Consider the following 14,593-nt stretch of genomic DNA (forward strand, 5'->3'; position numbering starts at 1 on the left):
TCTTTCACAATATGTTGATGGCTTGATACAGGAACAGTTATGATGTATTTATGGAACAAAATCTGCTCTCTTTCAACAATGGGAATAGCAGGGTCTGTTCTGGCTGCTGAGAAAACGGATGAACTGTACATGCCCAGATTTGAGTTGAAAATGAGGAGGGAGAAGAACTGGAGGGAAGATTCTTGCAGGATATTGAATGAGATAGAGAGAGAAGAGAGGCAAAGACAGAAATAATCACAATACACAAGAAAGGGATATGGCTGTAAACAAGCTTGAATAAACAAACCATCATTCGTGGACTATTGTTTGTGTTTGTACTTTCAAAAAAGCCTAGCTCGAGAGGCTGGGTGTTTTCCAAATTCTTTTATGAACAAAAGTTTTGTTTTTGTTCGTTTCAAAGGTAGCGGGGCCGTGATGTGCAATAACCATATCAATCTTGCCCTATTTCCTAGGGCTGCTTGCTGTGCATTGATGAAGCCTGCTTGCCGACACGGCGTTCATGAGCATCTGCCAAGGTGGTCTGTTCTATTGCTCGGGTTAGGGCAGGGACTGTGGCTGGAAGGCGTGTTGGCTGGGGAGCCTCAATCCTGTCCTTCTAGTCAGAAGAGGTGGAGGTCAGTTAGGCTATTCTGATCCGAGGGAAAGTTATCACGAGAGTACCTTACCTGCTCACCTCCGGGGACCTGCCTTGGGCGAACAAGCGTAGGAAACAAGGTCCCAGCCAAGCTTCCCTGAATCGCAACAGTTTGTTCGAGTGTGCGCATCTCTTTACGAAAAGAGCAACGGGGAGGCGGGGCTTCTGACAGCTTGAAGCTCTCATCAGGTTCTTTATAGAAAGACACGTTTCCGACAAGGTCGGCTGTCAAACTCTGGTTGGATCGCCACACATCACCAAAATAGTCCGGGTTGCAGCGGGATAAGACCTCGTCACGGTAGGGGAAAGGTGTAGAGCGACGTGATCGAACCCCATCTACCGAGATCCTGATCTGAGTAAGATGCTGCAAGTAAGAAATGTAACTGTCATTGGCCCTTGCAGACGGTTCGTGGATGGTGAAGTGTCTGGCGATATCGCAGAAGAGATGTACGGCAGCCAATCCTCTTGCCACGCTCAGCCACAACGCCGTTTTGAGCATCAGGTTGAGTGACACATTATTGGAATCCTCAGATGGCCAATGAGCCAAATCACCCGGTTCCGCTTCTTCGGCAGAGGCACGAGGGATTTTCGGCGACGATGGTGGCAGCCAGCCAGATGCGCGCGCTTTTGCTGGGTCCGACCTGGCCAAGTGGTTTTTGTAGTACTGATGAAACACGGTAAGCTCGATATCAGACTCTGAAAAGCCGTCCCAGCTCAGAGAAGCCTTGCACGCGCGGAGTCGAATGTCCCTCATGCTCATCATTGCTGCTCGGGCCTGGGATACCGGAAGAGGATTGTAAATGGTCTCTAAGCGGGCTATCAGCTTGATGCTCTGAACTCGGAGGGGTTTATTTCCTTACTGTGCTCGTCTTTGGACTTGATTGCCTGGAGAATGTCTTGCTTGAATTCCTCAATGACTTTCACAGATGCCTCAAGTTGCTGGCAGACCTTCACAATATGAGGATACCTGGAGTTCATCCAGTAGACATGCGTAGCATCCTCTCCACGCAAAGGTGCCAATAATTTTCTGAGCATCTCGAGCTCGGCACCGAAGAATGTCTCATCCGTGATACTAGTATTATCTGGATAAGTAATCGCCCAGCGTTTGTAACGCTCACGAAGCCAATTCTCCAAATTTGCCTGGATTCCCTGCATCTTGCCACAATTCTCGAGCAGGATGATAGATAAGTGAGCATACGATCCGGGGAAAGGATTGTCAGACAACAGGGGAAGACTGTCCATGACCTCTTTGGGAAAGGAGCCGGGGTCGAAGCCTTTGGTGAACTGCTGCATCAGCTCTTCCACTCTCTTTTTTCGATGACGGTGATCTCTTTTGCTTTCTCGTCCGACAGTCCAGAACCCTGGGTATTCAACGGAATGTCAATCGCCAAAGCAAGATCATCCTCTTCAGAATGCTCCGGACGGGGCGTAGGGCAAAGCCTGAACAGCTCCATGTTGCATCCCCGATAAATACTCGATGGAAATTGACTTCAGGTCTCAAAGTACCAGGCTAAACTATGCTTTAATAGGAACTATTCAAAGACCAGGAGATTCCATGGAACCAGTAAGCATAGGTCAGTACTAGAAAAATTAGACAAAGTTCTCAGGGCTTACCTAGATATTGAGTCTAGATTGTTATGAGTATTCTTGGATAAGGTTAATGAAGAGGCACGTCTGTGCTGTATAACTATGTAGGAGGAGATGAAGAGTTTAATGGAAAATAAACAAGGTCAACACGACAAGAAGAGTGAGGGGTCTATGGAGTGAATGGGAAAGAATCCAGTGAATTCATTAGAGCCTGAGGTTTTAGGATAAGGCAGTAACAGCGTGTAAATAATATCATACCCTCACTGTAAGGTTCTCACAATGACAAGTCGCTGGAAGGTTTCTTCCAGAAATTGAATAACCTAAGTAGCAAAATAACACATATGTTTGATATGGTGATTGATAACAGAGAAATAGAATCTTCTCTCATAAGTCCTCTCTTATAATCACCAGTACATACTAGTAGTGGTGATAGGAGATAACTTCTCTTCGTCCATTCTACTGATTCCAATACCTGGGGCTTTTTTTTGTAACGAAATACAGTGGGAATCTTACTCACTATCAGGGCAAGCCATACTATCCTGGTGTTTTGTGGTCTAACAAGATCAGCGGCGAGTTTATGAATATCTAGTTATCCAACCTCGAATAACATAGTAGTATATTTCTAGTGCAATATCATTATCAAGAATAAAGGACTAAAAGTATATAAATTTTGATCGCTTCCTAGATTACACTTTTCACCCCATCAGGGTAGTGTTTTCCTCTCGTCCGTCTTATGTAGTTTAGATGTGATATTTATTTCCAAAAGCCACAATTTCAGCAATATGGCTGAGCTTCTATTGTCTTACACTTCTAATCTGACCTAAAATTACCTTTGACTCACAGCTATGCTGCCAATAAATTGTACTTTCGATTTAAGTATAATGACTAACAGTTTGCAAATTCGACTTGTCGATGATCTTAGTTTCTTGGTAATCATGAATGGAACAGTTGTGATAAAGAAACACCGTGCACTCCTAAGGAATGTCAATGATTGGAAAGGCTCCACACGGTGGAATTCTACAATATTTAGGATCAGGCTCTTTCGGTTACTTTTCACCCTTGGTCGAATCCGACCACCTGTCTTGAAGTCGATATTGGTTTTGCGCTCACGCAGCACAGAGGGGTAGCCACCCGATATACTACGTACGGAGCAGAGAACAGACATATAGAAGTCTTTCCCCGATAATGATCTTTCGGATGTGATATATCACCTGTCATTGAAGAACGAGGTGGGTCTGAAAACTGAACAGGTTCGAACTTTCTGACAGCAGTAGTTGCTAGGTCGGGCGGTGTAATATACTCGAGGTTCTGGTTTAATTCCCTCGCTAAACGAAACATATTGAGATTTGTGACCATGTCAGTGCTCAACAGTGATATAGAGTACGTATTTAGGCTATACAAATACCAAGGAGAGATATTGTCGCAAGGGTGTAGCGGACACTACGTATCGCATTCTCTGCATGAAGCCATATGTTGCAATTCACAGTTTTTTCACAGTTCTATGTGAGCATCGAACCCATCGTGACAAGTGCGTAGCATTAAGCAAGGAGGGTCGGTGACCGACTAGACATGTCTTGCATGGAGATATTGAACCAGAAATATTTACAGGAAACATGATCATGTCGAGGATGTAGAGGGAGTATATTAAGTTCCGATCATCTGTCATAGATCTCACTGATAAAAAGAATAAAGACGTTTGTTGTTTTTTGAATTCTGTGGCTCTTTGTGGTGTCGCAGAGTAGTGCTTTATCAGGGAGATCACGTAGGACGTACACAACGAGATTTTCCCTATACAATACCACCAAGGAAAACAGCCACATATAATAGAACATTGAACTAAAAAAAAGTAGGATGGCCCGGATGCCTCAAGATCCAAGACCCAATAGGCAAGTGCAGTCTCACAACATGGAATGTGGGCTATTCACTCAACCACGAGATTCCAAAGGCTCAAGAAGAGCAAGTCATAGTCAGCCATGTGATACGTAGGTAGTGTATGAATATGGAGCCCTTAGAGTACCAATAAAACGACATAGTATAAATCTGAGACAGATTTTGAAGTACTACGCGCTGTCATTCTGGGGCAGTCCAGGAATATATCGCAATTGGGTCTGAGGAAAGTACGTGTAACATGCATGTATCTCTACTAAGTACTACAACTACATAGCCCTGTACATAGTATGTACACTGTACGGCGACCCCGTTAAGAAGCACGTGGATCCCCGGGGCCACAGGATACGTCGTGACCAATCTTGCTTGGGGGTACGTAAGGCTGTTGCTTTGCATACTGGGTCGCTTGACGTTTTTCTCGGCGTCGGTTCAATGGATCTCATCAACGAAACTGGGGAGAGGAGCAACGTCTCGCTTATCTGATCGTCATCGACGGTGAGAGACTTTACATACTAGGGTAGTTTACGATTGGAATTGCGCAATCGATGAACTGTCGATGGGGAAAGGGTCTTGAAACCTCCAATTGGCTTGAGTTTAATGTGAGTAGCTTAAAATGGATCTACTAAGTATATCTCACCTGAAGCTTTGTCTATCATGCGCGAAAGCTACTACGATTTTCTTTTTTTTGTTGGTGGCTGGGGCGGGGTATTATGGAGAGAACAACCCTAAGAGATTGATGTCTCCACTATGTACGATCAGACAAACGGAACATACAATCGTCGGCCAAGGATTACGAGACTGGAACCTGGTAGCCAAGCAGGAAGGAAAAGCGAAACAAAAAAATGCAATACATTGGAAGATTACGAGGTGAAAAGAAAGCAACATTACGTGGAGAGCATGAAGTGCGGTCAACCAAGGTCGTGGGAATCAGCTCCTCCACTTGCTGAGGTCATATCTGCATCGAGATGATCTTTTTGAGCAACGATCGCTGGCCAGAGTGCGCGTCAAGGCCGACATTCCATCCCGGCCGGTCCGCAGGTTTAACTTAAGCGTAGCAGATTCCCAGGGCAGTGGACCTCATACTTTATGTCGTCGTTGCAAGTTGCCACAGTGCGCTGCCAGCACGTTGTACTCTGTGCCGTCTTGTCGGCCGGAGAGAACTCTCTTACGATAATACCGACGGTAAAAGTACAAACATACATACGGTCGGAAATATCTAAGTGAGCAAAATGGTTACCTCTTTGGAGAGACATGGATTTACCGCTTGTCATTGAAATTGAATATATGTTATTCAATGTACGGAGTACAGAGGAAATGTAATGTTTCGATGGCATTGAACAAGCTATCCGTGGATGCGGCCAGGTACCTTATTTAGATACGGGCCTTTTATGTGCCAACACATTCTCCTGACTGTTCTGCAAGTTGAAATTCAATTGCCACTCGGAGGAAAGGGGTTAAAAGGAGGCTGTCAAAAGGGGAGGGGGGTTGAATACAATAGTTTTAGTCTCTACTTAATATAAATAGCGCTGCATAGTGCCATATTAGTTTGATGGGAATGTAACCTCCTCCAAAGCACTTCATGTTGTGGCACAGAAGGGATGTGGCAGTGCGGGTGTTCCATATATTATTCACTTGGGCAATAACATTGGAAGAGACTGGATACACAACCCTTACCGAGGACAAGCAAATTTACCAGGCCACCCGGGTTACCCCATTCCATCCAAGCCAGGTGCACAGACTACTAATGAGAAAGGGGAATCCTCGATACTACTTAACTACTAGTAGATGTTGGGTGGCCAAACCAATCTTGGCAGCCAAGCCTACGCTGTTTCTCCTCCTCGCCTCTAGAAGGGCAAAGACCGAGTAATGTGGTAAGGCAAAGAAAGGACGGAACAGGCGCCCGTATCTGTACTGGTACAAAGTAGTAGTCATGTAGTAAGACATGCAGGTCTTAAGTTACTATATTTGGGTTGCAAGAGCGATTTTTGCATTTCTCCGAGTACTCAATTTGGATTCTATAGGCCCGGGTCAATGGCGACAAAACCCCGGGGGGGGGGTTGGGCAGTTGGTCCAGGATACACATACCGTTTGAGATTCGGGGATAGGAGTTACACCTCTGTAGGTGTATATCTCATTGGGTGAAGTAGTCTAAATTGTATTGATAGTCGCCGTGGACCCTCGGTATTCATTGGGTTTTATTTTATTTTATTTTTTATTTTTGTATGTGTGCATGCTAACCTGAAACTGAAAGGAGAGATCGAAAAAAGAAAAGAGAAAACACAAAGCCTCCTATGAAATAGGTGGGATATGCAGCCTTCTCTGATCCACGCCGATCTTGTTTGATCAATTCGGGGAAGACCAGCAGGGATGATACGCCTTTCTTTTATTTTTTTTTTTCTATTTTCCAATTTTTCCCTGTCGGATCTTAAAATTTTTTCATTTTTTTATGTTGAGAAAACAGCCACACATGCGATGACGCCAGCCGCGACCTTTCGGGCTACCCAATCTACTAAAATAACATAAAATAAAAAATAGAATAAAATAAATGTTTAGCGGGGACTGAGCCTAGAACCACTCCGGTACGGTAAATTCCATGTATTAGTAAATCGAAAGTGGTACTCTGTACATTCATGCAGGCTGCCAATGGATGTAGGTACATGTAGTAAGTACTTTCTTGCCTCCGTCGCTCTTTTTCTTTGAGAAATTCCTAGAATCCTGGCAACTGATCTTTAATCTTGAATTCCCTCCCCCATTGACGTAAATCATGAACAAGTTCTGATCTGTTCACCACTGACTCGTTGATTGCATTGCATTCAAAAGAACAGGCCCGGTAACAAAACAAAGGGTTCTTCTGTTCCAATTCAAGACCTATTGGTAATTGTGTTACACGCTCACCTCCAGACCCACGTTTCTTTGGTTCCGTTTGGGTCAGTTTGTAGGAGAAAGGTATCATCATTTCTTTCTATTCCTCTCTCTCCTCTTGTCAGTTTCTGGTCCGTTGTTCTCTTCCCTCGTTACTTTCGTTTCCTGTCTCTCGCTTGCCTCTTTTCATTTACATACTTACATCACTATCATCGATTCCAGTCATCCATCTCTTCTTCTCCTCTACCCGCTACCTTCCGCTGGCCAACAGAAAACTGAGACATCCCAGTGTTCAAGTGACTATAGTCAGGCGCTTGCAGTCCGACACCTTGCGCTCCTCACTCGTCACCATCCCCAGTTCTTTGTCTGCGGCTTATCGTCATTCGCTTTTGTGGAAGTTTCCAAGGAAACCTCATGGAGGCTGTCTCTCATACCTAACTCGCAAGCAGTGTCGGGGGGCCCTGATATTTGAACGTTATCTCCGTGCGGGAGATTCGGGTTCACCGACAACGTCGTTGTCCATACTAGTCCCTTTTCCTTTTGTTCTGTCCACCTGATCTAAAGACGACTCGGCTCAGTGTCGTCGTCCAGCCACGTTACCTGTTTATCGTGCGCCAAATTTGATATCAGGACGACGTGGAAGGTAGTAGTCTTTCTACTTGCGCTTCTATTCATACATTACATTTCAACAATATGGTTCGCTCGCGTGGTGAGTTAATAGTCCCTAGTCCCTCCTTTTCAGGAATGCGAACGGCAACGGTTAACGCCCCTTGCGTTATCAGTACTATCGTTCATATCGGCATTCGGTGGCTCGTCCCGCAAAGATCGTCCTGAACAACGTCATCGGGCATTCTCAGCTTCAGTCGCAGGGAACACACCTCCGTCAAGAGTGGATACAGATACACCCTCCCCTCAAGATGCTTCACCAACAGGACTGTCGTCGAACGACCGCCGGATATCGCGGCCTGCGTCAACGATCTTCTCACATGATCCTCCATTCATAGAAATCTCCCAAGATACCCCTCCAGAGCTCCAGCCAATCTTCACTTTCCTCAACAGTCATGCGAACAAGCTGTACCATGAAGGTTATTTTCTGAAATTGAATGATTTGGATAACCGTGAGTTTCCGGGAAATATCGGTGGATTAGAATCGCGGCTAATTAATTATGCGCAGATGGCCGACCATGTTCTGATCGACAGTGGGTAGAATGCTATGCACAACTTATTGGGACAGCTCTTTCGCTATGGGATGCCGCTGCGCTGGACGCAGCGGGTGAAAAAGAAGGCCCTCCCACTTTTATTAACCTGGCGGATGCGTCCATCAAAGTGGTGAGTCTGCAATATCTCCAGAACATAACCCTTGGGATTTCCCCTTTACTGATTTTGCGGCACCGTAGATCGAGACGCTACCTACACGGAACTCAGAGACGCCGACAGTGAAGAACGTTCTAAGTATCTGCTCAGCGGGTCAAAATCGATACCTCCTGCACTTTAACTCCTTCCATTCTCTGGTACAATGGACTTCAGCCATCCGCTTATCCTTGTTTGAACATACGTCACTGTACGAGGCATACACTGGCGCAATCATTGCAGGAAAAGGGAAGGGTCTCAACGGTATCCGCACCATTCTCGAACGAAATCGCTTCAAGCATGAGGATTGGGCTCGTGTGAGATTCGGGGCGGGGACGCCTTGGAGGCGGTGCTGGTTTGTTATCACCCCTCCAAATGAAAAAGAATTCCAAAAAGCGCAGAAGTCCCTCAAGAAAAAGTCAGCCTATGACCGGGCACCTAAACTGGTCACAGGAAATATTATGTTCTATGAGACGAAGAAAACAAAGAAAGCGAAGCCAATTGCAACAATCACCGATGCCTACAGTGCTTACGCTATATATCCTCAGTCCGAGGCGCTGATTGACCAATCCACCCTGGTAAAGATCGAGGGAAATGTCACAATTCATTCTCAGCAACAGTCAAGTTCGGAAGGGTTTGTTTTCGTTATGCCAGAGTCACATCCAGCCGTGCCTGGTTTCGAAACGATGATACGGTTCCTGATGCCCACTTTCGACACTTTCAACCTTTATGGACGCCCTACCCGTCTAATTGCCGCTACGAATCACATTAAGAGCATTATGTTCGCGTTCCCGAAACAACGGCGTTATGGCTATCTGGACATCTTGGACATCACTAATTTGATGCAAACGGCGGGTAGCCAGAATTGGAGTGAGGCAGAATGGAGGAAGCAGCTAAAGGAGGCGACCGCACGTCGCATGGCAGCTGCTGGTAGCAGAACAAGCAGCATATCCAGCAAACCACGTTTTCGAGCAAGTCTTCCAAGTCGCCACAGCAATGTTCACGCTGGACTTCGCCGAAACGAGACCTTCCCAGAGAGCGAACTTGGCTACAATCAGTCCACCGATGCGATAGTTCAAGAGGAGCCTGATGGTGCAGATTTCTCGCCAAGCTATCATGCACGGGGTGCTTCAGATACAGCTGGGCTGTCGGCTATTAGAAAGCAGGCGCGGGCTTCTATAGTCGAGAGCTCTCCGTCTTCTTCGGCGCGTGACTTAATACAGGCTGGGAACGAGCGTCCTAGTACCAACGAGTTCAACGATCAGAGCAGCTCTGATAGTGACTGGAGACAACGTGTAGATTCTCACACTGTTCCTGAAGCCGAAGCTATTCGAGAACATTTCCAGGAGCCTTCTCCTCCCTCACCTGTCTCCAATCCTCCGGCTTTCACCCACGGACCAGGCGAAATGCCCTCAGCACGGCCGCACCCGTCGCCAGATCTGAGGAAGGCTAATAACAGAATGTCTAACGCGACCCTTGCGCAGCTTGCTGCCGCTTCAGGACGGATGAATCTGCTCGGCGCCATGTCTTTTGACGGCCAGGAGATCAGAGAAACTGACAATCAAAAGCCTCAAACTCCGACTCCTACCGATTCTTATAACGCTGGGTTTGAGATGCCAAGTGTCCCTTCCCTATTATCGGAATCGAGTGACAAGAGAGCTAGCCCACAGGAACAGGGCCCGCCAACGCCAGAGCATAGGACCAGTGTATTCGGTCCTCCTCTAGAGAGGTTAGATGAGAGCAATCTTCACATTGATACAACAAAATCCGTCCGGAGAAAGCCAGTTCCTGGCCAGCAATGCAAGGACTCTACCGTATCAAGCCCCATTGAACCTAGCTTTGATGATCTGCGCCATACTGTTGACGAAGAGGCCCTGAACCGTGTCAGCTCTTACCAACCGTCTTTCCCTTCGCCTGTTAAGGAGCGTCACCAGGAGGACGAAAGCGTTTATGACGATGAATCCACGACCTCCCCAGACTACGCCAGTACACGTGGATCCGTCTACAGCAAACGTTCTACTAAGTCGATCCCCAGACCGAGGATGGGCGTAATGAAGACCGTTGGAACGGAGCCGAGGAAGGATTTGGTTATTGGTGATGCTCACTATTCCGTCGACCAGGTATCGCAGAAACATAACCCTGATATCCCCAGTGTTGATTTCGGTCCAACGATGACGCTCATGCCAACGACTGGGCGTCCGACTACTTCTGATACATTAAAGAAGCTCGGTCACCAGAGGAGTGACTCGGAATCTACCGAGAGACAAAGATACTCTCAGATGGACCGTGGCCACTCACGATCACCAAGCCAGGATGAGTATCGACGAAGTGTCTTGTGGCAGCCTGGTATGGCCGCCGCGCGCCCCGTCACGCCTGGTCTCACACCAGAGCAGTTCGTGCAGCAGCGTGCAGCCCCCAGCCCACCACTCCATGTACATCACCGGACTTCTTCTACTACGACCGCAACAACCCCACCGGCACGGCCGGTATCCGGTGATTGGATGGCTCACAACCGATCACATTCTCAAATGAGCATTGGTAGAGACAGCCAAGGGCGACCCCGTTCTCGCGGCGCCAATAGCATGATCAACTATAATGATATCTCGTCCCACCTTTCTGCTCGTGAACAGGAACATGTAGCTCGGATGACAGGTTCATCGTTCTTCAATCTCAGCAGTGGGAACCAAAAGCCGCAACAACCGGTTAACCCAATGGGATTAGTGGGTGCTATTGATGCTCGGGAGCGTGAGAAGAAGAGCATTATGGAGGGGATGTCATCTCACATGGTGCAGCATGCTATTGCCCAGCGTCAACAACAGTGGCAGCAGCATCCGATAGCCCCAGGCAGCACATATGGCATCCAAAGTGGTACCCAGAATAGTGTTTACAATATCCCAGCAGCGAGCCACACTTGGGATGCCCTCAATCAATCGTACCGACCCGAGGAACCCCGACGCCAATCTTGGTATGGGCAACTTCAAACCCCGCAACCTCAGGCGTATCAGCAAAGCCAATACTTCGGCCAGCAATCTGGTCAATTTGCCAATGCGAACGCCATGCATTATTGATTTCTTTCATTTAACTTTCCACCCTACATCTTGCATTTAGGATCAACATTTTGACACCGTCTCATTTGTACTTTTTTGACCACACCTGAAAGCCATCGCTGGTTTCTTTTTGTTTTATGTTACCCCTTCGAGTTTTTCTTCCTATCCTTTTGATGCGTCCTAGAGCTAGACTTTCAAATCTCCCTCCTGCTCGGAAAAGAGTTGCTGTGTTCCTTTATTCGATCTTTTACAGCAGTCGCATCGTGCATTTAATGGAGTTGTGAGAATGGGTCTGGCGCTTGGGTTCATGCTTCGTTCACAAATCGGTTATTGCTCATCAATTATTAGCGGTTTTCCCCATGCGATGAAAGGTTCACTTGTTGGGAAGGATCTTTGCTATTTCTATTTCTGATCTCACTCTCTTTTTCTTTTCTTTTTCGTCTTCTTTCTACTTCTTGCCATCTATATGCATGCAAATATGGGCGTATAACATTTTGCTGAGCGAGCACAATGCAGATAGACGATGGATCTCTGCTGAATATATCTTCCGTAGTTCTTTTATGCTTCTTACCCAACTCTTTGAACTGGACCTCCTGGACAGCATTGCTTTATGCGTGTAGTTATAATGAACGAACGGGCGCCTTAGATCAGCGACTTACTCAGTCCGAGGAACTTATTGCCCCATTTCAGGATCTGGAAGGTGTTCAGCTCGATCGAACTCGTACAAACTACTCCGTAGATATGGAAGAAAAATGGCCTAGTTGGGCTTGCTCGGCCTAGAGATAACTTGGGTAACCGTAAAAGATACCATGTAGTCTTCCAGAATTGATAACATTCATAGGAGGAGCACCGAAAGACTTGAGATACAAAGATGCCAAACACCAAACACTTGCTGCTAAGTATATCACAATATGCACATGTACCCAAACGCTTGACTGTCAAAATCCTCCCTCGAAACCACCGCCCCTGTTCCTGGGCTCTCTGCTCCAAGTTTCCATGCTCTTATAATTTCTATAGAGATATGTATCGAAGAAAAAAATGTTTTTTTTCTTCTTTTTTTCCCCCCTTCTCGGTTCGGGAAGGTCGAGCCTCACTGTGGACACTCGCTTCTAATTCGAATGAATCTTCTTAACTCTCAAAGCACCCTCGTAAAGACCACGGTCCAGGGCAGCCGCGACAGTAAGCGTACCGCCGATAATGGCGCAAACACCGGTTAAGAACCCAGTGAAAGTCTTGGGCCGTGCCTCCTTGTTAATAACCTTCATGGGGGAGATATCGTAGTTGAAGAAAACACCAGGGATGCCACTTGCAGCATGCAAACGCTCCTTGTGACCCTCGTCGCCAGCGTCGCCGCCCATCAGAGACCGCTTGTGGGAGGTCACCGAGTACTGGTGTGTTTCGATGCTGCTCTGGGAGCCATATGCAATACCATGGGTACCCAGTGGAGTATCCTCGTAGGCGCTGTGGACGGCCGAGGAGAACAATGGATCCCAACCCAGCGGCAAATAAGAAGTGGAAACGACCTTGACAAAGTACATAAAATTATATGCAGGATCGTTAGTCTCCTGCTGGGTGTTGTCGAGCGGGTTGGTGTGGTGATGGTCGGTCCACTGCCAGCGTTCCGACAGCTCATCTGGCAACTGGGGACCAAACCGAAGCTGATGGATGATATGGGTCATGGTGTGTTTCTCGGCGTCGGGAAGGTCACGCTCGGAGTAGTTCTCAAGGTCGTGCACATGGACATTTCCACTCGTGAAACTCCGGCCCGGTGCGATATGGAAGTTTCCGATCACCTTGTTCACGCGGAGGACACCTTCAAGACGGCAACCCTCTCGGCGTTGGGCGTCCAGACGTTGCGCATAGCCCTCACGTTCACATTGTTCAATGTTTTCGCCCTTTCCGAAAGCCCATTGTTGTTGTGCATAAGCCTCTCGCACCTCCTCACAGGTGTTACAGCATCGCTTCTCGCCGTTAGGCTGTGGGACTCCGCCGCAGTCGCCGCAGTAGTTAGGGTCGAGATGCTTCGCCGCTTCTTGCTCCGAGTGACTGCATAGAACGTTTATAAGCCAAACGACTCGTCTCAAGGGCGAGATAGAGAAATTTTACTTACAGTTCCAGGGCCTTGACATCAAGGACGTGGCCACCCTCTGCAGGAGAACTCAGGCGTACCTTGTTGATTCCATGTGCCACGCCGGTCTGTTGCTCACCAGACACATCCATTACATCGAGAGTAAGAAGCTCGCACGGGAGCCGGGGAAAGGTCATGTTTAAATGGATCTCCATTTTCTCTCCTAAACAGCGAAGTGCGCAGTACTCGGTCAGCCTCCCACTCCAACACCATGGTCTGTTTAGCTCTTACCTCTCGACTTATCGACTACCAACTCAGGGAGCACCACCACCCGCCTGTAGTCCACCCATTCTCCCCACACAAGCCATAGAATAACCAGTAGCGAGCCTATGGTGATGATCCCGCCGGAGGTGGTGCGAATGCGAGCATCCTCAACCGTCTTGGCGAAAGCATCGAGCCTCGTGAATCGCGATTTCGCAGCCATTTTTTCGATCGCTCAGCGACCATACGGAAAGGCTACAATAGCCGTAAGGAATGTGAGTTCCTTCAAATCAATTGAAGGAAAGGTAAGCGCTCGGGAGAACAACCTCTATAGGACAGATTAGAACCGTACTTAAAAGTGGACAAGGTGGCCCGAGCCCAATTGAGTGCTTTGTCTATTACAAACAAAAGTATAACTGACTAAGAAAGAGGGGATCTGACTTACGAATTGGTTGAGTTCTAAGGTCGAGGAGACCGCCAGTAACAAGCAGAGAGTCTTGGACTTACCCTTGCGGTTCCTGACTTTTGGCAAAGCTGTCCTGATGATAGATTGCATGCATATAATACGAAACTAAACACTTAATGAAACAGCAATCGTCACGGGTAGCGTAATTTACTCCACCCAGTTGGCGGCATCGGTATCATGTATTACCGATTGTGTGCCAAAGGCCAGACTGCAGTCTCTGATTGGTCACCTTGGTGGCTCCACTGCATGGGTGCCTGGTAGGCTATCACGTGGATATGCAGGCATCCACCTCTTCTAGTCTCACGTGATATGACTCTTTTGATTCACGTCACTTTTTCCGCTAGACTTTCTTCTGCCTCATACTGTCCCTCAAAAGACCTCACCCGCGAGGTTTGGCTTAATCCTACTTCTTCCATTATATTGAACACCAC

The 14,593-nt window shown here is 47.3% G+C and overlaps 3 protein-coding genes across 3 annotated transcripts; 1 reads left to right on the top strand and 2 right to left on the bottom strand.

Annotated features, from left to right (window-relative positions):
- Positions 1-448: 448 nt before the first annotated feature.
- On the bottom strand, positions 449-1,927 carry ANOM_007456 (uncharacterized protein; the record flags this gene model as incomplete). The annotated part of the gene is made up of 3 exons (XM_015552712.1): positions 449-595; positions 666-1,441; positions 1,495-1,927. The coding sequence occupies 3 exons, from the start codon at positions 1,925-1,927 to the stop codon at positions 449-451; spliced, it is 1,356 nt and encodes a 451-aa protein (XP_015404885.1).
- Positions 1,928-7,596: 5,669 nt separating this feature from the next.
- On the top strand, positions 7,597-11,388 carry ANOM_007457 (PH domain protein; the record flags this gene model as incomplete). Its single annotated transcript, XM_015552713.1, has 4 exons — positions 7,597-7,679; positions 7,753-8,088; positions 8,145-8,299; positions 8,368-11,388. Exons 1-4 carry the CDS (start codon positions 7,664-7,666, stop codon positions 11,386-11,388), a joined length of 3,528 nt encoding a protein of 1,175 aa, XP_015404884.1. The 5' UTR covers positions 7,597-7,663.
- A 1,088-nt stretch (positions 11,389-12,476) lies between these two features.
- ANOM_007458 (retrograde cargo receptor ERV46) lies at positions 12,477-14,253 on the bottom strand (the record flags this gene model as incomplete). Its single annotated transcript, XM_015552714.1, has 4 exons — positions 14,142-14,253; positions 13,727-14,022; positions 13,478-13,658; positions 12,477-13,413 (listed from the first exon to the last, which is right to left on the bottom strand). Exons 2-4 carry the CDS (start codon positions 13,917-13,919, stop codon positions 12,477-12,479), a joined length of 1,311 nt encoding a protein of 436 aa, XP_015404879.1. The 5' UTR covers positions 13,920-14,022; positions 14,142-14,253.
- Between the last annotated feature and the right edge of the window lie 340 nt (positions 14,254-14,593).

Source organism: Aspergillus nomiae, assembly GCF_001204775.2.
Source record: "Aspergillus nomiae NRRL 13137 chromosome Unknown contig00236, whole genome shotgun sequence".
Taxonomy (NCBI): Eukaryota; Fungi; Ascomycota; class Eurotiomycetes; order Eurotiales; family Aspergillaceae; genus Aspergillus; species Aspergillus nomiae.